Genomic DNA, 26,414 nt, shown 5'->3' with positions numbered 1-26,414 from the left:
GTTCTATTTTAAAACTTTCTTTACTCAGTGTAATGAAAACAATGGCACAAATAAATACACGCTCGCTCTCCTCACAAGTCAGATGCTTGCACACGCACCGCCGGCTCCTCGCCCCCACAGACACCCTTGGGTGCACACCCAGGACAGGAGGCTGCTGCTCCCCTTCCCGGGCTGTATTTGGTTTATGCTACAGTACTAATACTCTGAGTCAAACAAAAACAAAACAAAACAAAACATGAGACTTATCAGTTAACACCTTATCATTATTTCAATGTGCTAAATTAGTCACAGCTCAATTTCAGTTTGTTTTTTTTTTTCCTTTTTTTTTTTTAATAAGTTTACACAAAAATAATCAGAAAACAGATTAAATCTTAAGATATTTTTAATAAGTGCTCAGTTAAGAATTGTGTGAGGACTTGGGGAGGACTGCAGACAGCAACAGGGTGAGTTACACGACAGCACAAGGAAGTTCCGTCCATGGTCCTGCCTGGCTCTAGGCAATAGTCTATCCCAGAAATACCGGGGAGCCGGAGCTACAGGAGCTCAGGGACAGGAATTCCTAACTGCTTAGCACTGAGCACACGCCGTGGAGCTCATGGAGACAGACAGACAGACAGACATCTGAACAGAGGATGGTCAGAAATACAGCAGAGAAGGTGCTGCCGAGGGTGTTTCTGGATGGGTCCCGCTGGCGAGGCAAAGCCACAGAGGTGAGCACTGGGGGAAATCCAGCCCAACCCATCGCTGGAACCGTGTTTCTCTCAGCATTTCTTTTGCTATTCAGGTGACAGACTGGACTAGGCCAAGATGAGAGTCCTCAAATATTCAGCAAGACTCAGACCTTTCTAGAGGCGCAGGGTTAGTGCTGCTCAATTCCTGCATTGTCCCAAGCAGGGACCTGGGGCAGGGGTAGAGGACAGCACAGACCCCAGGGAAGCAAAACACGGTGTTTTTGTCTTTTTTTTTTTTTTTTTTTTTTTCTTTTTTTTCATGGAACCCAGCCCTTAAGGCGACAAGTGACTACACAAGGCAAATAAATACACAGCAGAGCCTTAAAGCCAGTAAAACAAACTGGAAACTTTGCTATTAGCCTTCAACTTTTTGAAAATAATAATAATAAAAAAGGAAAAAGAACATTTCTTCCACCTTCATTTTCCCAGCCCCACCATCCAGTTTGTTCAACACTTTAAAGCTCAGGAACGTCCCAGCTCTTCCAGCAGTGGAGCTGGGGACAATTCCAACTTTTGGCAAGCAGTTGGGAGACTCAACAGAATTAAAAATAGGAACGTCGGAGGACTAGATGTCGGGCACATCTGTAAACATGTTATACATCTCAAAGTTACACACACCTGTAGAGGTGGTACAGTTTATAGGTGAAACAGAAGTATTTGCGACTGGCCAACCACACATTTCTGAACCTGGACTGATACAATACATGATGACTATATAGTATCACACTCAGAATTATACTATATAGCTTTGGATACATCAAATGGAGTAGGCAATCCATAGTCAAATGTTTTAAGCGTGGCAGAAAGCGAGCGTCTTACACAAGGTACAGAATTCAGTTTCATTGTCCCACCATGAACTCAAGTGTCTCATTCAGGAACAATCTCATTAAAAGTATAAAAACAATTTAAAAAAATCACATGCTACATACTCCTAATTAAAAAAAAAAAAAAAAAAAAAAAAAAAAAAAAAAAAAAAGAAAGAAAGAAAGAAAGAAGAAAGCGATAGAATCATAGAGCATTCTGAGTTGGAAGAGATCCATAAAAATCGTTGAGCCCAACTGCTGGCCCTGTGCAGGACACCCCAAGAATCCCACCCTGTGCCTGAAAGCATTGTCCAAGCTCTTCTTGAACTGAGACAGGTTTGGTGCTGTGACCACGTCCCTGGGGAACCTGTTCCAGTGCTCAACCACCCCTTCTGGGTGAAGAATTTCTCATGCTATCCAACCTAACCATCTCCTGACTCAGCTTCAGGCTATTCCCTGTCACTGGTCATGAGGGTGAAGAAATTGGTACCTGCCCCTTGGGAGGATGTTGAAGACCACAATGAGGTCTCCCCTCAGTCTCCTCTTCTCCAGCTGAACAAACCAAGTGATCTCATAAGGCTTCCCCTCCAGACCCTTCCCCATGCTCATGGCCTCCTTGGGATGCTCTCTAACAGGGGTCTTTATATTGTGGTGCCCAGAACTGCCCCAAAAACTCAAGATGAGGCAGCACCAGTGCAGAGCAGGACAGGTCATGCTGGGCTGATGCCCCACGGGACATCAATGACACCCCTGGCTGCCAGGGCACTGCTGAGTCAGGTCCAACAGGCCATGGACCAGCTCCCTTTTCCATGATGCTGCTCTCCAGCCTCTCATTCCCAATCTATCCAGGGCTGCCCATCCCAGGTGCAGAATCTGACCCTCAGCCTTGTTAAAACTTCACACAGTTGGTGATTCTCCATCTCTAATTTGTTGAGGGCTCTCTGCCCTCCAGGGAGTCAACAGTTCCTCCCCCTTTAGTGTGTTGGCAAAATTAGTATCTCTTTGAGTCCTGAACCCAGGTTATTAATGAGATGTTGGAGAGAAATGGGCTGAGGAAGAGCCCTGTGGAACCCTCTGGTGACCAGACACTGGCTCAATGGCTTGATGGACAGATCTAAGCACAAAGGGTATTCCAAAGTTTTGGGTTTATCTATTCCTCATAACGCCCCAGAAGGTCCAGTCTCATTTTAGGAGACACCAACTGCTGCTGATTTGGACATCTAGGAGCCAGGATTAGGCCATAGACCCCCACAATGAGCACTGGGTACCTGGGGCTGGTCAACAAACCCATTTTTGATTTATTAATTTCTCGCTCTTGCACTGGACCCTGTGAATTTTCCACTCTTTAAAAAAACCCAGAAAAACTACCCGACCCCCAGATGATTTGGACATATTACACAAGTTGCAATGGGACAGAGGGGTTACACAGCTGGAGCCTGCACTCTGCTCAGCCTTCCCTACCACTGCTAGGAAGCTTTCCTTTCCCTGGGATTATTTTATTATTTTTTTAAATTATTATTTTCATTCCTAAGTCCTCCATTTTTTGTAATAAAATATATTTTTATTAAGAGATAATTAGAAGCAGAGCCCGGAAATACACAGACTGCATTAAAATATAAAAGAGCATTTCCAAGGGGCAGGAAGCCCAGCCATTGGCGTTCCATGGACAAATTGAAAAGGATTCAAATTCCCATTTTTTTCTTCTTTTTTTTTTTTTTTTTTTTTTTTTTTTTAAATATTTTTAAATTTTTTTTGTTATTTTGCAATTTTTTTCAAGAGAAAAAAATAATTCAAGAAGGGTGAAAGTTAGCAGAACTCAATTCCTCTTCAGTTTTCCAATGAAAATGGGAAAAAAATCCTGCACATTTAGTGTTAGGAGACAGACAGAGCAAATATGAAGCACCTACAGTTGAAAGCAGAAGATACTTTTTTTTTGTCCTTTTTTTTTTTTGTCCTTTTTTTTTTTTTTTGTCCTTTTTTTTTTTTTTTTTTTGCTCCCAGTAATACAATGGCATTAAACTGTGGGAACAGTGGGGTGGTTTGTTTTTTTCTTTTTTTTTTTTGGTTTTTTTTTCCATATTAAATGCCTAAACAGATTGCTTATTTTTCCATGTTGTCTTTTAAAATGAAATAACTCTTCAGTTGCAATAGTCCAACGTGTAACAGGAGCCAGGTCAACTGTGTGACTTCACCATGCATCCTAGAACTGCAGTATTACCATCTTTCCCTCAGCAGAATGATCCTTTTAAGACAATATCACCAGCATAGGATTGCTGCTTTACTCCTGGCAAAACATGCGGATTTTATAATTCTCTGGAAGAAAAAAATAGAAACTGCAAACTTCAAGGCGTTTCTCCAGCATTCAATGGAAAACAAATCAGAAAAAAAAAAAAAAGAAACCAAACGGGAGGTGGAAGGGAAAGGGGAGATGAAGGATGGTGAATCATCCTGATTTCCCTGTGATTAGTGTGTCACTACAGTCACAGAACAAGAAACAGAAACCTTGTCAAGTGGAAATGCCTCTCCAGTGGGTTGCTGTTGCCCATGCAGACGACAGCAGGAACTTTGAAACCGGGCTTGTAATTGAGTCTGTTTTCCTTAATCACTTGCATTCACTCTTTAAACAAAAACAAAACAAAACAAAACAAAAAAAAAAAAAAAAGGAAAAAAAAATCTATTCAGTACCGGAGATTAAATAATCACGTGTGTAGTCTCGATGAAATAAATTTTCAGATTCCTTAAGAAGTCTAATTACTTTCAGTTGCCATTTTTAAATAACTATATATATATTTGTATATATTATCCTGTGATTCTAGTTATGGTTCCTCTGCTGCACTGAAGATTTAGAAGGAGCATAAAAGCCTTTTTGTCCCCCACGAACAGCACAAATGCTGCAGAAAGGTTATAACAGGCAGTCTCGTCTTGCTACCTTCATTGATCCGGGCGATCCATGGCTTCATCATAAGTGATTATCCTTTTGGGATCTGGAAAGAAAGCAGAATTCTAAGTTTTGGACAAGCTACTTTCAGGCCCTGTGGCTGAAATAAATACAAGGTACTTGGCTGTTAACAGACACTTCCTTTGGATGTCCCCCTCCTGCCAAGCCACCCCAAGGCCACAGCCTGCTCCCTACAGCAGCACACAGGTCTCCAGAAACAGCTCTTCCCACACAAAACCTCTTCTCAGGTGACTTATGGGGATCCACCAGAATTTAAAACTTGTTATTGCACGTGACACCCAACACCAGAAATAGAAAGCAATTTTGTATACACATAAAGAAGAGTCATTAAATCTCATTTGATGCTGGGTTTATTGCTCTTTTAGAGACTCTGCTTCTCTCCAAGCAGCTCACCATTATAACAAAGCTTATTGTCCTGACTTTCAGTGATCTGAAACAGAGATAAATCCAGACTACAAACCGCAGGCGCTGAAGAACTGGACCCAGGCATCTCCAGACACAGAGACAATCCACTATCATTCATCTCCCCCTCCCCACAGACAGAGCAATTTTGTTCATTTATTCTTTCTAACATCCTTACCTTGCTTCTGCAAATTCCAAACCGCTTCCATTTCTGTGGAGGCAAAAGGAGACCACTGTTATAATGCAGATTGATGCTGCCATTAGAGACCACTCCAAACACACTTTAATTTTCCAAGTGTGGCAGTTGTGCTGGGGCTTTCAAACAGAGCCAATCCCCTCCCACCCAGCAGCACAGCCCCAGCCCACAGGACTACACAAATTTGACATGAATAATGCAGCAATAAAAGGCAAAGGGATGGCTGTAACATGGTCTTAAGGGTCAGAGAGCCAAGCTGAGCATCAGAAATGTCATCACCATTCACTAGTCCTACATATCACAATCTAACTTCAGGGTTTACTACTCTGACTCCAACGTTGCTTTGCACATTACAGCCTCCACAAGGAGCCTGGAGAGATGATTTTTACAAGTTGATGCTTACTGAGTGTGAAATGAGAACTGCTGGACACAGCGAGCTGCACATGGTTCACAGCGTGCATGGGCTGAGGCACCAGGCAAGGGCTGCTGTGTGAACATCTCTGCAGAGCTGCTGCCAACATACTGTCCACCAGCAAGGTGTGATGCTCCACACACCTGGCTTGCAGCTCTTCCCCCAGTTTACCTCTACAACACATCTGTAGGCTAAAAACAAACCCTACCCACTTCTCCCTGGACGTGCACATGCTTTTGTTTACCTAAATAACAACAGCAAAGTTAAATGTTCTTTTCATTAACACTGAGAAACAGGAGGCTCTTCCCTTTTAAAATATCACCCAAAGAAAGATGCATCTTTAGAGAACCATTCAAAATAACTATTTTGAGCTGCTATCAAGTTGGAATTTCATCAGCTAGAATATTTTTAAGACACTGCCTGTGCCCAAGTTCAATAGACAAAATTATAGAAAATGAGTCTTAGTTGGAACACAACCTGCAAGAACCACTTTTGAGTCTCTTTTCTGCCAGAAAAGGTGACAGAACCTTGGTAGGGGCTAGGAAAAGGGAATGGCAAGTGATTATCAAACTAGATGGGATGTGCAGTAAAGCACAAAACAAGGCAGTAAGTGAACTAACCAGCATGGGAAAGGAAGAAGAAAAAGCCCTACAAAACCCACAGCCTCAGCACGATGTGTGCCAAGTGTCACCTCCATCAATCGCCTCCCTTCTCCAACCCTTCATCTGTCCTTTGTCCGCTACAATCTCCAGCTCCCTGGGGCAGGAAATTGCATGCAAATAAATATTGCCAGCCCTCTCTGCACAATTAAGCCTTTTGTAAGGAAGGCCCTGACAAAATTTTACGAGGTCTGTTATTTTTGCGTCAGGATAGTAACAGCAACACTTTGCACTTCTATTGGGGAGCCTTAAGTGCTTTGGGAGTAGTAGCCAGCCTCTAACACCCCAGGGATAGAAGCAGGCTGGTGAGGGACTGCCTCTCTCATCTGCCAGATGCAGATTCCCCTGAAGTAAAATGAACCAGCTACTAAAATTACCTCCCGTGGAGCGAGTTTTCCATTCAGCGCAGTTTGATGCATCATTTCCTAACAGCTAAAGAACATCTCCCATTTTAACAGCTTTCCCCAAAGGCAGGGGACAAAAAACTACTCTCGAGCTGTTGGTTCCTGCACATTAGAGCAACGTTTGAGTGTGAAATACGAGGCAGAGCTGAAGCACCACCCACCACTATAACCTCATGCACAGACCACGTTGTGTTGTGCACTTCATTTGGCCTTAACTGCTCCAAACACAAGAACGTGAACTCTTTGTATTAAGAGTATCTGACAAAAAGATAAACAGATATACAGAGATACTGTTAAGAACACACAAATAAACCTACTAAGTTGACAAAACTCTGTTTCAAAAAAGACACTCTAACAAACCTACAGTCTTTCCAGACTAATTTCCTTTCTCTTCCTTCAGAAAAGGGAGGGTGGTGTAAAGTGTCCTGGAAATCCCAGACACTGGCTGGCAGATGCTCAGCCTGACCAAGCTACAAAACCAAAGACCATCAGCAAACAATGCAGTAACAGCTCTTACTAAATATCACCTGCCATCAGCAGAGCAAGGTCCTCCCCTCCACCTGGCAGCACAGGGACAGGGGACAGCACAGGTTAAGCACACTGACCAAGAAACAACTTCACAAGAGAAAAGAAAATAAGTCTTAGGCTTAACTGCAACACAAAACTAGGGAAAAAAAGGGATTTCTTCAATCTTCAAATGGAATTGTATGATTTATTCTGCTTTATTTAGTAATGCAGTTAAGTTTCCCTGCCAGTTCCAGGCTGTGATCTCCTATGACTGACAAAAGGTGCTGTGACAAATGCCAGGGCCACTGTCACAGGGTGACTTGGTGACTGACCTGGGGGACAGACAGCTCAGCAGAGCCACTGCTGCCCAATGCCTGGCTCCAGCCAAGCAGAAGGAAATACAGCCCTCAAGAACTGGGCAAGCAAGAGACCCCAAGCCTGTTTTCAGTCCTCCTTCTTTGGGCTCAAAGAGCTCTTTTCTTGAGCCTCTTTTCACTGGATAAAGTTTCCAGAGCAAGTTTAAGCCAAGGACTCCTACAGCTGCTCAACCTGCATGAGAAAAGGGGTATCCTCGACATCAGCCCGAGTCCACTCTCTCAGATACTGCCCCAAAACTGCTGCTTTCCAAAGACCTGCTCAACAGGAGCCACCATTCCCAAAACCATACACGTGGCTGGGGAAACAGCAAACTTTCTTCTCAAGTGGACTCCAACCCAGCTGGAGAAAATGCCACCAACAAACCCTTGCACAACCCAGCATCAGAGCCAGCCCTGCTCCAAGCCAGGGGCAGAACTAGGTCACCTCCTGTGCCCCTTCCAACCTCTCATTTTCCAGGATTTTTTTCACAACTACCTGGCCTCTCCACAGCCCTCAGGCTCGTAGTTGGCTGAGGAATTGCCTGGGGCAGACAATCCCAAGCCACATCCACCTAAACCACTTTTTCTGGGGACTATCACTGAAACAAAGGGTCACTGGAGGAAAGCTTTGATGTCAGGAACAGTCTAAGGCACACTCTGGTGAATTGTGCTGGGATTCCTCATAGGTCAATAAACTTTACAGCAGGACTGGTACATAACCTTGGAGGGGAAAGAAGTGTTTCTGTAATAACTTGCTAAGACAGGCACTTTTATACACATTTTCCTTGCTAGAGAGGCAGTCCCTGCTAACAGAAGTGTCTGCACAATCCCATGCTACTATTTCACTGCCCTTATAAATCCCAAAATTGTCCTTAAAATACAGCACTGAAGAAATAACAAGAAGGGACCATTCTTGTCTGATTTTTTTTCTGTTTGTATCTGCAGGACAATGATTAAGTATGGGGACTGCCCTGGAAACAAAGCAAAGAATAAGTATTCCATGCTGTGGAATACATGGCTGTAGAGCATACACTGTACTCATCCTGACAACTGGAAAGAGCAGGGACTGGAAAGAGAATTAAATCAGCTTTTGCCCCACAGCTCAGGCCCCATAAGGCCATAACCAACAGAGCGAGCTCTAACCCTGTCCCACCATGGGGGATGGGAAACCAAAGCTTTTTTCCCCCCTCCTCCTCTCCTGATGTAAAGGATGAAAATTGCTGAATTCACAGCTCTGCTATTTCTTCTGACCCAGTTCACCATTCCGGCGAACGCCACTCCTGGCTGGCCCACGCTGCCTTGCTCCATTTTCCGTGCTGCTCTCCTGCTTCTTCACCCGAGCAGAGATGCTGCTGCAACAGAGATGCTGAGAAGGAACAAAGCAGCAGCACAGGCAGAATTTCAGGAGCAAGAACAAGGGAAACCCTGCAGCTCCCTCTCCTCCACCCATGTGGTCTTCGCTGCTGTGCAGCTGAGCTGGAGGCCTCAATTATTTGCTTTTTAGCTCAGGACAAGCAAATTATGTGGAGCTTCCCACCACAAAGCTTGCCATATCTAGAGCTCAGTGTTAGTGACAGCCTGGCCTGGAAGACTGTAATTGCCTGAACATGACAAAATTCTCCAAAGCGTTGACAATTATTTTGATATGAAGTGCTTCATCCAGTTGTCTTTAAAAGAAGGGCTAAAGCAGTAAGATGATGCTGCTTTCAATGCAAGTAAAGCTGACATACACTCAGCCTCCTTATCTGAAGGATCAAAATATCTGCAAGAATCAGTTTTACCTCAAAAAGATAAGGATTTTGGCAATGCCACACCAAGGCAGAAGTTCAACTCTAACCTAGATAGGGACAGTGACTTGAAATGAGAGCACTACTCCTTCCTGGGCCTTCCAGTCTTCCATGTGAAGCCCATCCCTGTCTCCAAGCACATCCAGAGCAGGCCCACCAGTGCTGAGCTAAATCAGATCTCCCTTGGTAAATCAGATCTGTCACCTGCGAGTGTTTCAAGGCACCATCACAAACACCCAGTGGCACGGGCTGTCAATGAAGGCAGCCACATTGAAGGATCGTGTTTTACACTCAGGCAGATCAGATGATCAAGGGAGTTTTTCTGCCCTTTAAATAGAGGGGGGAAAAAAAGAAAGAAGCAAGGCATGAGGCAGGGGTACAAGGAAACCAACAGGAAAAGGTTCCAAGAAGTACAAGAGAGTGCATCATCATCCTTCCCTAAATGTTCCCAGTGCTCTGACTTCTGGAGAAAAAGCAGTCAGGGTACAGGCAAAGGAACACAGGAGTCCTCCACCAAAACCTTGCTGTGCTCTGCAGCCACCCAGGCTCACACCCCAGCACGGCCTCACCAGCACTCAGGGATACTGTGGTGAGTTACAGAACTGTACCACAGCCAGTTCTCTCTGGGTGCCACCTCCTCTATCCATCTTTCCACAGGGAAGCTGTGAAGCAATTACAGTTTATAATGTCCTGTGCAGTTGCTGGGCAAACCACGCACAGGAAAGCCTGGTTTGCTGGAACAAAGCTACTGAGTAAGCTGGAGGCTTTCCCAGAGACATTTACAGTCCAGGATGAGGATCTACACAACCTGGTCACAGTCACAGGCACAAACAGTGCAAAAAAAAAAAAAAGAGTACACATTTGGGACATTCAAAGCACTGCAAGCACTCACTGCAACTCCCAGGCTTAATCCTTGCACTAAAACACTGCACATGGAGCTCAGGGCAGGGAACACACCAGGACCTCAGAGGGATCCACACTCACCCATGTCCTTGTCCCATGATGGTTTCTATTTGTGTTCACAACCCCACGGGCAGGGCGGATGCAAAGATCAAACTATGGAGACTTTGCTCAAAAGCAAACAGATCAATCTGAGAGGGAGAAGTTCACCCGACTCTCAAAATCAAACAGTGTGAGGACCTGACTGCCTGGAATGCCCTAACACCAACACAGGCAGATCCACAGGCTCTCCCGAGGAAGGAGAAAAAGGAAGCTTGTGAAAAGGAACTGAGTGAAACCGTTCTTTTCCTACTGCAGAGGAACTGGCTGGCTTGGAGTTGGACCTCAGGAAAACAGCCCAAGATAAACGGAGAGAACAGTGTGGGAATTAACCCCCGCACTGCTGCTCTGCACACACACCTCGCAGCTCTGCTTTTGAGGCATTTCACAGCACACGGTGGGCTCTGGCTGCGGGACTACGTCCATGAAGTGAGGACAGGAGGCAGCCAAATATTCCTTAACCCAACTCTCCCCAAGGATGAAATGCAACATCCACCATCATAATAGAAGTACTACGACCTAGACTGATCTCTTGCTTTGTAAAGCAGCAATAGCTTTTGAACACTAAAAAAGAGTAAGATAAGCACAAGCTGTTTGGAGCACCCCAATCATTGCATTAATGACAATGCTGATTAGAAACATCCATTATCTTTTACCCCTAAGTAACACCCTGAAGATGGCACATAAATAGAGTGAAAAAGAAATGGGCAGAGATGAGTGCTGGGGCAGGACGGGGTATCCCCAGGCCATCACGAGGGTGTTTGCTCTGGATGCTCAAAGCAAGACCATTCACATGCAGAAGAAGAGCAGAGAACAGTATTTTAACGGGTACTTTAAGCGGCCATTCTTGCCAACAAATGTAATTAACTCCTGTGTTTAGAAGAGCTGAGCGCAGCCAGGCTTTGAAGTTAACACCTCCTTGAGAGGACATGGGATGGGAGTGTTCTTTATTTTCCTGTTGTTCCTATTGTTTCACTGAGGTCTGCCGTTCACAGCAAGTGAGAATGGGAGAGCTGATGAGCCTTGCTGGCAGCACAATTGCTTTTCCACAAGTTCAGGCTGACATAAACAGAGTGGCAAACAGAAGTCTAGGGAATATTTGCAAAATTAAGGAAAAGATCACCGAGATCTTCTTCCATGTTATGCTTTCTGATGGGAAGCTGGGATTTAAGCTGCAAGCAGACAAAAAAGAGACTGGAAAGCCTGCTTTAATGCTGGAATAAACTGAGCAGAAGGGAGAGGACCCTGATAAAATCAATTGATGAACACTGCTCTCAAGAATACTAGAGCTTGAAATGTTAACGTCTTGAGAGGCAGATGACCTGGAAAAAATATTTGGAGTTATTATTTTTAAATGACTGGGCTTGTTATTACTACAGGAAGGTATACGAGTTTATGCTATAGAGTTTGTGAAGTGGTAATTCAAGAACTTTGCAGTGGGTGAAAACAGCAATTTGCCAAAGTACCCACCCTCTGCAGAGGGGAACAAGATATTATCCCTATATGCATGTATAATAGTAAATAAAAAAAGCATGATCACCTTGTTCCCTTCAGGATAGAGGGGTGCAGGGAGAGGGAAGGGGGTCAAAAAAGGGAATTGCCCCAGTATTGGTCAAGAGTGAGTAAATAACACTGTGACAAAAGGGAACACACAACCAGGCTCCTGTTAACACTGAGCCACACCAAAAGCCAAGAACTGCCCCAAGTCCTCAGAGCTTTTGGGGCTGAGGCTAATGCAGAAAGCAAACCATCCCACAGGCTTCCCTCTCTTCCTTCCCATTTTAAAGTGCTGTATATCGTGTTTGAGTCATTTCAATCTCAAAAAAAAAACAGGAAAAAAAAGGGAGCTGGACTACAAAGGGCTCCATGAAAGCAATAAAATCATCTGAAAGATGTGGCCTACAAAGACAAGGAGAGAATTCAATCTGCAGCTTACAGGAGCAGATAAGAAAAGATTGGTCTTGCTGTTGCCATAATACTCAAGGGCAGGGAAAAAGTGTGTGTGGGGCAGCCTTAAAAAAAATAAATCACACCTACAGCTGTAGGAATAATTTTTTCTTCCTTCAAAGGCATGATTTCATGGTCTGATCTGCCCAGGGGAGAAGCTGCAACACTTTGGTGGCAGAGGTGTGAGTACAGACTAAGAAGCCTTCACAGTGACAGAATATCACCGGGTACAGCTGGAACAGAGCAGCTGAACCTACACATTTAACTCCTTTCAATCCTTACGAGGACCTGCTAAGTATCATCCTTATCAACATCACTCATGCTTGTCCACGGGAATACTGAAACAAAAACCTCTTAACATTAATTAAACAACCCTTTGAGTTAACTTCCCCAGACCGTTATTGCCATGAGAGGTATGCAAGCAAAAAAAAAAAAAAAAAAAAAAAAGGGTCAATTAGAATTGCTGGAAGGAACATATCATGTTAAAATATTGTACTTATAAAAATAAGTAAATAAATAAATAAATAATAATAATAATAATAAAAAAGACGAGAACGCCCTTAGGCAGCAAGTTAAGCCATTACCTTTAGTGTGATATAGAATAGCAGCCCTCAGGTCAAAAGAACCCCAGCTATCTTTCCTTTCTAGGCCTCTCTGGTACCTCTGTTCTTTGGCGGAGGCTAGCAAATTGTTCGTAGGAGAGGCCAGAGGATTCTCTACTTCATAGTCTTTTGAAAGAAACACTAAAGCACCTTGGCTACCGGTGTCTGCCTTTTGTAGGTCACCTGTGTGATGCGACTCCAAAGCTAAGACACCACCCTCAACAGCAGTCCCAGGCTTAAGAATAGCACTAAGAATTTGAGGGCTAGTCCGTTTATCCAGCTCATAAGCCTTAGGAAACACAGGTTGTTCAGTTCCTGAGGGAATGATTTCAGCACACTGTGAAACCAAAGTGGCAGGATATTCCCCTTGAAATGTCACTTCCATTAACTGATTATCTGCAGATTTCCCAACAACGGTTTCAGGTCCAGCACTGGGCTCATTTATGAAAGACAAGCCCCACTGATTCTGGAAGATATCCCCCAGGTTCTGCTGATTCGTCTGCGAAGGGAAATCGACTTGCGTTGTCCCCAGGAGCACAGTTTGCATATTTGAAGGGTAGATAAAAAGGCCAGATTTCTTTTGTTCCAGGGCTGTCGAAGTTGTACTCATATCCTGGGGTACAGACTCGGAGGAGGTCGATGGTACAGTACTAGCAGCAGAGGAGAGCAGTGGCTGGGCCCCTGGGGAATACACACTTCCATCAGTCCCAGCAAGGATTGGCCCGTTCGAGAAGCTGGCAGAGGTGACAGATTTCATAGCAGACATGGGGACTTGGGAAAGTCGACTGGATGATGTTTGGGCCTGAGTTTCCCCAGCAGATGATGAAGACGATGAGGATGATGATGTGGATGGGGTTTGAGCTGCTTTGTTGAGGTTTTCTTTAACTTTACTTGCATAACTAATTTTGGGAACAATTTTAGCACTGCTATTGTCCACTGGAAAAACTGGGGGTGGTTTAAATAAGGTCCATGAGTCCTCTTTAGACGTAGCCGACGATGCGTGCTTCCCTTTGGGCCGGTCATCAAACTTCTTGCTGCTGACCCCAGGTTTGGCATCAGAGTTTTTCCGCGGTACATCCCCAAGGCCAGGCTTTCCCCGGCCTGCTCCACCAGCCCCAGCCTCGTATTTCCAAACAGGCTTAGTATTTTCAATTCGGTTCCCCTTTTGTTCACTATAATCAGGCTTGAAACTCTCAAGTTCCTGTTTCAAGGTTGGTGCGCTGACCTCCTGCTGCATTATTTTGTCCTGTACTAGGTTCAAGTTCTCACAACCCTTGGCACTGTTGCGCCTGCCTTTCCTTTTTTTGGGTGTAGTATATCCACTCTCGGAGCCACTACCATCGTTGTCGGCCCCTTTGCCTACGTAGCCATTTGTGATGTAACTGGAATTGTTGGTCACCACGCCGTTTGGAATAGACACTCCCTCTGGCTTGTCTGAGGACTGGTTCTCTCTGTGTTTGTTCTCGTAGGACTTCTCATTCTTTTTGTCCATGCTATTTTTCTGAATGAAGTTCTTGGTTTTGATTCCAGCTTTCCCCAAAGCACTGGCCTTCACGGTCTGCTTTGGGGTGGCATTAGAATCTATGAGCTGCTGGCTGCCATTGGGTACCCTGGATCCTGGGGTGGTGGCTTCATCAGAGCACAGGCCCTTTAGTGACACTTCTCGTTCTCCTGCATTACCATTTAGCTCTCCGTAGCCTAGAGGGAAGCCAAAAACAGCAAAAGGCAAGAATTAGAATGTGAAATGTTAGACTTGTCATTGCAGAAAGCTGTAGTCAGCCCCAAACATATCCAGTTTCCTCATGCAGACATTTTAAAATAGGAAAATATCTAGTCTCTGAGGTAAAGCTGCATAAATTTGTTTGCTGGAACCCACAGCAAGAAGGGTTAAGCAGGAAGGACCAGCCGTGACTGACTCTCACATAACTGAATGACATACAGATAATATAACAAAGCAAAAGAAAATACAGATACTATGTCAGGAAAATATACTGTACTGAAGATCACTGGCAAGCTGGAGAGCTATTTCATCAGCTACTATTTCCAGGTCACAGAGAGGAAAAAATTAATTCCCAGGATGCTTCAAGACAGCGGGATCCACTGCCTTTGTGACAAGATCTGTGGAGGTTCAGGATACACACTGTGAACAAGGGAGAGCTCCTACCATCTCCATCAGCCCCTGGGCCTGCAACACCAGCAGTCCTCCTTCCCACCCTCCTCCCAAATGCCATCTCAGTAATGGGCTGGGGGGGAAAAAAAAAGCAGTATTTCCAAAAGGACACGTGCAAGTCCAGCTGGAAGATGGAGGGAAGAAAATGAGACCACATCTCCTCAATGCATTTCAAGATAACAACCAGCACCTCTGTACACGTGTTCTTTAGCACTGAAAAGGTGATAGAACTAAGAAATGCACCCATGCAAGCACCCTTTTGCTGCAACCAGCAATGGGTCTCTTGCCCACTGAAAAACTAGTATTTCAGAGTCCCCAGGAGAGCTGGTATGAGCCTGGCACCCAAGAAATAAAGTACTTGCTGAGGGGTTCAACTCATAAAACCATGAGACTGTGATGCAGACTGAGCTTTCCTCTTTCCTTCTGAAGTTCACTCCTAGGCCTTACAGTTTTGAAGTGGATACTGGGTGTGCAATTCAAGCAGAGCTGGAAGCCCAGGCCAGTCCACACCGAACCACCTCAACTTCCTCTTTGCTTTCTTCTCTTTAAATATCTCTGGCCAGAGCCCTGCTGCTTTCGAGGACCCTAAATCCCCAAGAGAAGCCCTGGAGCCCCAGTGGGAGACAGGGAGAGCACAGTGTGCCCTGCTCAACAAATACACTCCAGCTGCGGACCGAGCAGAGGGATCCCTCCTACTGCACCCGCTGCTCCTCTGAGTCATCCGTCCTCCTTCCCGAGGCTGGAAAGCCTCACACATCCCCCACAACCACTGACCCACCTAAGGCTCCATCTGCAGCCACGGTGGCACGGAGTCAGCGGAGAGGGAGTCCCTCAACAACTGGAGCAGGCAAGACTCCAGCTCGCAAAGAAGAATGTTTTTGTTGTTGTAGCTGATGTTGATGAAATTAACTGCTGTAACTAAAAATCATTGTTACCCCTCACATCCTGGAGCCTCAGATGTCTGGCAGATGTAAGAGCTCAAGTTCTGCGCGAGTCGGGAACACAAGAATCCTTGTAGGAATCTTTACAGAAATTCCACAACTGAGTTTGCCGAGGGGGATCAAAAAGGATTTTACTACATGCAAGTATCTGTAACCACCACAACTTCCACTATAACTTTCAAATACGCTGTTAAGAAAATTAACCATAAATACTTCACCCCAGAGAGAACCAGAACGGTGGGATCCTCTAAAATGAAGTATTTCAGAATAGCGTGAAGAGGAAGCCCTCTCAAGAGCAGAGTGTTACAGCTGACCTTGTATGACTCAAGACTTCTGACACCACTTGTTAATGAAACAAAACAATAAAGAGTGGTCATAAGACCATTGCAGATGAGGAGTGAAAGAATAAAATGAAGAACAAAATCCATTTCAGTAAGTCAGTGTGTCAGCAGTTTCTAGTTCCAATTCTCAAGCATTCACGGCTCAGCTGCCTGAGTTTTCTCCAAATCAACATTTGGCACAGCTGGCCTTGGCCTGGGCACGGAGGTGCAGCAACCAAAATGTAGGGGAGAGGAAAAAACCCAGGACGGTAAGAAGAACAGGTGAAGAAGATCTGGCAAGCTCACAAACCGTCCGAGAGCCGGGAAGGGAGGGGTGCCAGCCTAGGCACATATTAAAACCCTGGGCACGCTGCAAACACTGAAATGACTTCTCAACTTATTTTTGCTCGGTAACTTATTTTAGCGTGTGGCCGACCAGGTCCCTCCCTGCCTGCCCAGGCTGCACATGGGGCACTGCCGACCCCGCTCTGCTGCCGCCAGGCCCCCTCCCACCTCCAGCCTCGTTATGTAAAAGGAAAAATTCAAGGGACGAAAAAAAAAAAAAAAAAAAAAAAAAGAGAAAAAAAAAAAAAAAAAAAAAAGTACGCGGCACACCGGCCGGCTGGAGGCCACGCACTCGCTTTGACCCCGCACAATCCCACCAGAGCGATTGCTGGGGCCGGGGAGCCCCCCAGGATGGCGGCGGGGGCTCGGGCCCTGCCCGGGCTCGGCTCCCTCCGCGCCGCTCCCCGGCCTCCGCCTCTGCGGCGCTGCCGCCCGGCCCGCGGCGGCCCGGCCCGGCCCGGGGGCCGCAGCCCCGGCGGGGAAGAGGCGGCCGAGCGCCCTGGGCCGGGCCGGGCCGCGCCGCCTCCTCCCCGCCGGGCCGGGCCCCGCCGCCTGCCCTGATTCATTGATCCTGGCGCTCAGCAATGGCCCGGCCGCCCCCCGCGCCCCCCCGAGCCCCCGGGGCCCGGCCGGCGGGGGAAGGCGGCCCGGCCCCACGTGCCGGCGGGCGGCGGTGCCGGCGGGCCCGCGGCTCCCGCAGCCCCAACATGGCGGACAGGAAGCGGCCCCAGCGCGGCGGAGAAGCTTCGAGCCGGGCCGGGGGAGGCGGCGGCGGAGGAGGAGGAGGAGGAAGAGAGGGGGGGCCCCGCCGCCGCCCCGCGAAGGTCACGGGCCCCGTCCCGCTGCCCGCTCCAACCTGGTCTCCGCTTCGGCGCCTCCGTGTGCTGCGGGCCGCCGTGCTTGTGCTCGTGGCGGAGCGGCGGCTTGGGCTGGGCTCGGCCGTCGGGCGGCGGCAGGTAGGCGCTCTGCGGGTGGTGGTGGTGGTGCCCGTAGTAGTAATAGTGGTGGTGGTGATGGTGGTGGTGGGGCTGCTCCTCCATGGGGGGCGGCTGGCGGGGCCGGGCCGGGCTGGGCGCTCGCTGCTGGGCCGTGCGGCTCCGGCGCGGGGACGCGGCTGGCGCGGGGGAGGCGGCGGACTGGCAGCGCCCGCCCTGCAATCAGCGAGCGGCGCCGCCGCGCCCGCCTCCCGCCCCGCCCCGCCGCACCGCGGCCCGGGGAGAGCCGGCCCGGCCAGCGCGGACCCGCCCGGCCGCCCCCTCCCCGGGCCAGCCGCAGGTGAGGCTGCCGGGGACCGGGCTGTTTCGGGGCGGGCGCGCTTCGCCCCCTCCCCGTGCGAGCGCGGCGGGGCCAAAATGAGCGGCCACGGCAGAGCCGCCTCCGTCCCCGGCCCTCGCCGTTGGGGTGTTCCATAACCGGCGGGGAGCGGCGTGCGGCCCCGGGGGTGATTCACCGCAGGGTCACTGGGAGGAGGGCGGCCCGGGATGCTGCAAAGCCGCATTTTACCGTCATGAAGCGGGTGAACCGCGCCCCGGGGCAGGCGGAGAGGGTTGGAACAGCCCCAGCCAGGGCCACGCGGAGGGGATCTGGGCAGGGATGCGAACACCGGGAGCGGCCGGGCTCCCAGCAGCAGGCACGGAACGCGCGGAGCAGCAGCAGCAGCGCCCCGAATCGCTGCCGGGCCGAGCTGCAGCGCTCCCGCGGCAGCCGGAGCTCGCCCGGCTCCAGGGCTCCACCCGCAGCCGCCCGGGAGGACCCGCCGCTCCCCGCACGGAGCCGCCACCCGGCCCGGGAAAGGGGGGCTCAACAAATGCACCTGTCACCTCCCAGAGAAGAACCGGAGATTTAACTGATGGTCAGCAAAAACCATCAAAGGTTGATGGGGAAGCCCGAGAGTGTAATGAGAACTCTTGAAAACTGACAGAATTTGTAACAGATTTCGTACAATTTCAATCACTGATTATCCCCACTTGAACATGTTCCGGGGCAGGGGGCGGCAGGTAAATGACCTGAACTCCCGCCTCTGCTCCGACCAGCCTCCACTGCAGGAGGGCAAGATATTCAAGTGCTGTTCCTGGATTCATCCTCAACACCAAGGCCCAATTCTCCAGACAGCACTGAGATAAAGGGTTTTGGGCTGTATGGATCAGTGAGGAACCGAGGCAGGAGTTAATTGGGAATGTAGGAAAAGGGCAGAGAGCATGGGGAGACCCACGACTGACACAGGCTGGAGACAGAGGCAGAATCCTGCTCCAAGCTCTGATGTGATTAATTGCCTCCAAATAGTCCCAACAGCATGCGTTGCAGCAAACAGGGAGGAAAAGTGACAAAATAAACTGTGTTTATGTAATTAAAGACTGTTACAATTAATGTGCACAAAAATATAAAGGGGCTTCACAGATAGTCTTCAAAATAGTATGGACTTGCTTCTCAAGGCTTTTCCTTGCAGCTTAATGCTCTGTTCTATTTTTTCACTGTTTTAATTAACAAAATTAATAAAGTGCATGTGTCTAGAAAAGCCCTATCAGACTTTGGCATTGTACAGAGCCCTTGTCTGGAGATTTTACAGTTCCCAAGCTTTATTTTAAGAGAACACAGTTGAAAGTTTATACCACAAACGCAGCTTCCCACTTCACTCTTCTCTTTACTACACAGAAGGTAAAGCTTCTCCTTACCAGAAATACCAACTTCGACACTAATACAGAGGGTTTTTTCCAGATTTGAAGTGCCTGAAATATCACACGCTCTCTGCCAAATCATTCCTGCAGTTTACATTTCTTTCAGCACAATGCAAAGCAGTTTAAAACGTGATGAAACCATTTAAGCAAGCAATGATGAACTTTGGGCTTTACCCAAACAATAACGGTCCTGGTCCTTTCAAACGCTGACTCATTGAGTGACCTCACAGTGCTTAGGAGACAAGTCTTAAAATGAGGACTTGGGCTTTAATCACAGCTGACATTTTATTGGTGGCTTGGAAGAATTTATTTTTAATATAGGGAGCTAGCTTGAAGCTTTAAACTTCAAAAGACTCTGAAGAAAGCAAACAATTATAGACAAATCATCTCCACACACACATATACCAGAACTCTGAATACAGAGGAAGGTGGGCTGTCTCTTTGTGAAAGACAAAGTAACTATGTCACTGCTGAGAAGTGTCATGTTATCAGTATTATATTATCTAAAGCTTGCAAAATACAGAAAAAAACACCTCAAAATAATATAGCCTGGGGTTCATCACCTGGCACATGAAGCATGGGCATCCCACACTCCCACATGGTGTGTCCACACATGGTAGGCCTTCCCCACTTCCCACTGATTCCACAGGGATGCATTTTAAAGGTAAGAGCATGGTGCTGCACTGGGGCCACACTGGGACACATCTCCTCCAGAAGGAGTAGTTTCTGTTAATCCCAGTGCTTGCCCAGTGTTGCACCAGTTGTACTGTGTATTAATATTCAACAGTTCTTTAGGATGTGTTCTCTGGAAAGGGAAACTGGAGATTTCCGTGTCTGCTCATCTGCAGCAGTCTTCCTTCTTACTGCTCTTTGGCAAGCCAGCAAAGATGCAATTTTCCTTGGAATTCCACACCCAGTGCCAAGTATTCCCACATCTAGGCATAAAGCTGGGCACAGCCAGTATAATTTCTAGCTCAGTAATTTATTCAAAGCTCTGTTTTATGAAGCTTTGAAGTGGATGGCTTTGCAGAGAACTTGCATTTAAAATTGCAAAATTAAGGGAGCAAGGAATGAATCAACTGCTACAGGAATCATGAGAAAGTTTTCCTGGAGAGTCTCACCCAGAATGAGTTTTGTGTTCATATTAAAATGCAGTTAAACTGCATATTGAAGTTATTTTTTCAAGAACAAATTACTTCCTTTCAAAGGCAATCCTCTTTAAAACACTACATTTAGTTTCCGTTAACTGTTTTTAGGTAAAAGTGAAATTATAAAATTAATCCATGAAAAAAAATAAAATGCTTGCTTTGTAATATTTCATGTGTCTGTCTCCTGTTTAAAATTCAAAACTGGGAAAGAGCAAAATTACAATATTTATAGATATTGGGAAGGACGCTTACACAAAGTATGTGTGGCATTTATTTACATTTTTTTGCCACAGTGTTTTCATTTATAGCAGGGGTTCAGACTTGCGAAATTCTCCATATTCCAACACATCCAACTTAACAAAGCACTCCAGCAGACCTTTAGTTCCAACTAGGCTTATAACTACACTGTTCAAAACCTTGCCACGTTTGGCTGCTGGCATCTAATATGTTTCAATACAAGGCAGTTGTGATTTACCAGTTGATATTCAAGTGCTGGAACCTCAGAATTAGTTCTCAGCAGCCGTTTAGTCAAGATGGATGACAGAGAACGAGTGCTGCTCACAGCCTGACCACAGCTATTCTCACAGAGCTGCTGCAGTTATGTTCAGCTAAGGAGGAGCTTCTCCTTGACTCCATTTCTGTACTCTGCTGTGTACATTATTTATAGGTACAAAGCTAGTCTCTTTAAAGACTTCTCTCTCTAGAGGCAGCTGGATAGTAGGCATTGGGTTAGAGGTCTTAAAAAGCAGCAAAACCCAAAAAATTAAAAAAGGATTTAACCCCTAGCTGAATTGTAGAAATGAATACCAGGACACTCATCATTCCAATCCCTAGCAATTTAAGCATTTCTACCTCAGCTGAATTATGATTTTTTTTCCTAAAAGCTTAATTTCCAAATGTCATAAGCACACTATGTTAATCCTTCATTCACTCTCCAGAAAATTAAGGCTGTCCAGCACCAAAAATAACCATAGGGCAGCAAAACTGATGTAATGGCTGTTCCCAAAAGGGAAGGTCATCTCTCTCTGCCCTGCCCATCTCTCACAGCAATGCTGCTGCTTCTCAGAGCCCAGTTGAGAAATTAAACTAAAAAATAATTCTTCAGATGGAAAAGTGCACATTTTTATTCTAGTTAAGCTTCCTAAACTGTTTCACAGAGGAGCCAGACAAATATTAACACCCTGAAGAATGGGCTGTCACTACAGCAGCTCAGGAGTTGCCTTCCAGAGCCAGCCTGGCTGCAGGCATGACCTTCTGGGAATTGGGCAGTGGGGACACAGCTGGGGTTGCAGCCACTTAAGCCATCTAATTTTATTTTGCTCATATTTGTGAGTAAATCCCCTTGAGTGGCCAAAGAAGAATGGCGTGACCATCCTTCACAATGTTTTGAGCAAGCTGTAAGAGAATGGCTGTAACCAGTGGGACTTCTGGTGAGTACATCTATTGTTTAACAGGACTCAATCTGAGGATCATCCATGTTGTAAAAACACTGAAGTGTTCACACAGGCATGAGTAACATCTGCTGCCCGTATCTGCATGCAAAATTGTCTACTAGAGTGCAATTGTATAAAATGGAGGCAGCTTCTTGGACACACACAAGAAGCAGTATGGGAGGCAGGCAGGTTGGCCTCAGCCATATCTCTTACCATTACTTCTCTGGGATTTCAAAGATTCCTGGCTTTCAGACAATTCTGGATCTCCTCCTGCTTCCTAGAATCATCACAGGGACCACAGCGAAATCCACACAAACACCTACCAAGGTGTTCTTGCACAAACTCCCCTGCTGTTAGAACCTGAGGCACAGGCAGTCCAGCCTGACTTACACAGGGAATTGCACCGGTCACTGCTTGCAGTAGACTTTGACCTCTAGAAGACAAATGAAAAAAAGCTCAATCCACAAATCCCAAGCACTTTTTATCTCGTTATACAACACAACAGTCACAAGGCTGCTAGTCACATTTTATTCTCATTCCATTTGGATACCAAGCAGGTATTTTGAAACAGAAGTGGTTGTTGTTTTTTTTTTTTTTTTTTTTTTTTTTTTTTTTTTTTTTTTTTTTTTTTTTTTTTTTAATAATTATTATTATTAGTTTTTAAATGTGTGTTGGGTATGTCTGCATTTGGCACACGGGGACTCCACTGCTTGTGTTTGCACTCAGGTTCTACAATCTAACAATGCCCAGCACTGACAGAACACCAGTCTGGAGGGGTTATTGTTTGAGTTATTACTGTGACTGCTGCTTCATTATATGACACAGGGCAATGATGGTTGACTACAAGATCAGGGATTGGGAAGAGCCCTTGTCTGAAGGAAATTTAAAAAAGACTGGGACCATTCACCTCGGAGGGAATGAATCAAAAAGAACACAGTGAAGGTATTGCAGAATGCATAGCTTAGAGATAGCAGTTGGAGAACTTTTGTTCACCTTATCTCAAAACATAGGAATGCAGGAACACAAAGAGGGAAAAAAAAGGTAAATGAAAAGATAAGCAACCAACTTTTAATGTTTTGCATAAAATATATATCAGGATTCACTGATAAGCTACATTGTGGAGTGCAAAGTATTATTAGTTTTCTCAATGAATGGGGATAATTCAGCTAAAAGTAAATATTTGACATCTAAAATAGAGATTTTGTTAGGATTACTATTCTTTCAAGCACAAGTGAGCTTCTACCTCTTGGGACTTAAGAGGCTATTTCTGCCAGATATCCAGGGCCTGGGAAGCTCAAATAGAAGCAGGGTGAAGAACTTACTTTTAAAAACCCATTTTCTCTGAAGAACTCATGGACTGAATACAAACAAGACAGCTGATGGCTCTAGTTGGAGAGGAAAACTGACAGGCAGGGCAAGTAATGGGCAGCAGATGCCTGTTAACATCCAGATTCCACAGAGTTCCTGTATCCTCAACTGACTGGATCTGTGCTTTATTCTATACAATTCAGGTATTTTTGTTACTAAGAGAGGACGCTGCAAGAGTCAAAGGCTAACCCTTGCCTGTACCTAGCCCTACTTCCTTATCTTGGAATCTGGTCCACAGTGCCACTCTCATTCTCCCACACAGTTTCTGCACTTCACTTCTTACCTACTCATGAGGACTGGATTCCAGGACAAAGGCTGATGTTCACAGCAAAGGGTTTGTGGAACAGCTATTCTGGCATAGCTCCCCAGGTGGAGATACAGTTCATATAGGCAAAAGAACTCAATCATCTCCTTAAAAGGCAAGCTACACCATCAGAATAAATCATCTCTACATCTTTATTTTTTGCATGTCATTATTGCTGCAGGGTTAAGTCTGGGATTTTTACATTCCAACCTGCATAGCTATTCTGGCAAAATTAGTAGTTCCTTGACCAGGAAAGGCCAGATGCACCAGGAAACAAAATAAAGCAACAACATCACCGAACAACACAATAAAAAAGATCTTGCCTTATTTGCTTAACTGCATTTTTGTAGATATTAAAAAGAAGAATGAAGGAATGAGGCATGAGCACTGGCTCTGTTAACAATGGGAAGGGGAACTGTGTCCAAAAATCACCTCTGGGATGGAGAAAAGCAGTGGAACAGCACTACACAGCAATCCTTACAAAAGGGTTTATTTACTACATGTATGAAACAAAAATATGAAGTCTTAATGAAGCTATAGTGGAACATAAAATCTAAAGACATGTAACTAAACCAGAATTCTAGACCCCCACTCTAAAGTAGCCTCCTAATTCATTCATCAAGTCCAATTAATAATATTCACTCTTCATTATCATCTTTTCACTGCAATAGACCTCATGTCAGCCCCAGGAAAGGATATGAGTCAATCCTTGACTAAATGCCTCTGATTCACTAAGGAACCAACACATATAAATCACTTAAGATTAAAAAATACTAAGGTTTGCCTTACTGATAATTTATCTAATGGCTGCTAAGACTGGGTTAATGGGAGAAAGATGAGAGAAAACAGCACTACATCGCTATGGAAACTAGAATTTTCAAAACAAACACCTTTGCAGAACTGAGGTTGCAGATCTAAAATATCTTGGTTTTGATGTCACCTCCCTTTACCACAAGATCCAGCCAGGCTGACCAGTCAGGCATAGGGAAAAAGCTTGCATGCAGTGACAGAAGATATCCCATAGCTGATGTTCCTTATTCCAGTGAAGATATCGGCTTTGAATGGAAACTTCAGTGATTGATTTGTTACCCATACACTTTTGGGGGTCTTCCTGCCCCACAGCCTGTCTGGCCAGGCCAATGCAAAATGAATCCATACCACTCCACATGGGAAGTGTCACTTACCTTTATCCCACTGTACTGATAATCATAAATATTTGCAGTCTTTTTTTAAATATATATATATCAAGTGAACTACAGCAACACAATGTTTACAGCTTTGTGAAGTTCAATCCCCTTACTCACACTAGGGAACTCCTGGAAATGGCTTGGCTCCACTGCAGTTACTCTTTAGGGTATCCAGTCCTTTGCTTCCTGTTAGTCACAAATGGAAAATAAAGTTGGTAACTTCTCCACTCGCGCCTGGGCAAAGGGTTTCTCATTTTAGACACAAACATACCTCCACACCCCACCTACCTTATACCATCTCACTGATTGCTGCTGTAAACAAGTCAAGGCTCTAGAAATGCTGACTCACAGTGCTAAGACTATGGAAAATATTTAGAGTTGCTAAAGAAGCAAAGCCCAGCAGGTTTCCTGCCCTTCCTCCTTATCTGCAAGCCCCTTGCCACGACAGGCTGTAATGAAGGACCTTGCTTCCTGAGAGGAGGCAAAGACTAGGTACTTGCTTCCTAAAGATAGTCCAGATTCCTTTGAATTCCCCGTTGTTAGCTAGTAATTGCAGGCAGGGGAAGACAACCCCCAGTGCTTACAACCGCGGGGCTACAGATGTTGAGAGATTAATGGCTCCTGGGTAGGCTTTCTTGCCCAATGCAGCATTGCTCACTTCAGTGCACTTCCTGGGACAGAGTCAAGTTCCTTTAAAATGCTTCAGTATCTGAGGCTGTTCCTTACCTATGGACTTTACAGAACCGGATTTATTACTGACTCCTGCTTTCAGCACAGCTGAGTCAGTGCAGACAGGCAAATCAGTGTTTGCTTTGGGAGGGCTGGTAGCGTTCAGGACACGGGCACGCGGCATGGGGTGCAAATTCTGCTTCCCTGTGGGCGTGCCAGGGCAGGCAGGGAGAGGGACGGGAACCGCTGCTCACGCTGATCCGGGGCCGCGGACAGAGGTGGGGAGAGTGGGGCTATCTCGACAGGAGCCAGTCTGGGTGCATTCTGCCTGTGTTAGCACACTGCTGCGCCCAAACTAATCAGCTCTGGATCTTATCCAAACAACAAGCTGAGTGCCTACCACATCGACAGCCTGTTTTCCCCACTGGGAAATGACCTGTTGCAAAAGGCAGAGCATTTAAGGAAACAACAAAGTTTTATACCCACGCGATTCATGTGGCAAATAACTTCAGAAAGCCTAAGGAACACGGAGCCTTTATGACTGGCTGGGGATGGGCAGGTTGCAGTGCTGCTGCCTCCTCCTCCTCCCATTACCTACGCAGCTCATTTGCAAAGAAGCAGAGACTGATGAGCTACATTTACAAGCTGGGCAGGGCCGACCAAGGAACAGCTCTCACTGAAGGGAAGGAGCAGGCTGTGGTGAGAAATTGCAGTGCTCAGAAATGATTGTACTAAATGGTCATGGTGATGGTATTGAGTTGATTTTACCTATAACCTGTTCTAACTGCAGTCTGCAATTAATGTGGCCTGTAGCATCTAAATGCACTTGAAGCACACAAGCAGGTATGCAGAGCTCCCCTTTTCTATTGGCAGCTGACTTCCAGCTGCACATCAAATGAAATTCTTAGCAAGCTGATCATGCGCATAATTCTCTCCATACTTGTCAATATGGAGACGTATTTGGCTGAAGTCTCCCTCTTGTGAGGCTACAGGAGCCATTTTAAATAGGTGGGGACAGGGGCTGGTCCTACAAGACTCACACTAGTTTAAGAGAACAGTAACTATAGTGCTTTTGCCCTATTTATAGTGC

General features: G+C 46.1%; 1 protein-coding gene across 4 annotated transcripts in view; it reads right to left on the bottom strand.

Annotated features, from left to right (window-relative positions):
• Positions 1-302: 302 nt before the first annotated feature.
• Positions 303-26,414, bottom strand: part of NUFIP2 (nuclear FMR1 interacting protein 2) — a gene marked incomplete at its 5' end in the record, with an annotated part of 36,496 nt that continues 10,384 nt past the window's right edge. For 2 of the 4 annotated variants that reach the window (XM_083875234.1, XM_083875235.1), the window contains 3 exons: positions 303-4,518; positions 5,074-5,106; positions 12,747-14,462. In XM_083875234.1, coding sequence (XP_083731360.1) covers positions 4,466-4,518; positions 5,074-5,106; positions 12,747-14,462 — 1,802 coding nt within the window. In that variant the 3' untranslated portion in view covers positions 303-4,465. Of the gene's footprint in view, positions 4,519-5,073; positions 5,107-12,746; positions 14,463-17,396; positions 17,581-26,414 lie in introns of those variants that run through there. The other 2 variants (XM_083875233.1, XM_083875232.1) reach the window with 2 other exon arrangements.

This window comes from Zosterops lateralis (genome assembly GCF_965231275.1).
Source record: "Zosterops lateralis genome assembly, chromosome: 19".
In the NCBI taxonomy this organism is placed as follows: Eukaryota; Metazoa; Chordata; class Aves; order Passeriformes; family Zosteropidae; genus Zosterops; species Zosterops lateralis.
Note: the sequence above shows the minus strand (reverse complement) of the source record. Positions and strands in the feature narration are given on the sequence as shown.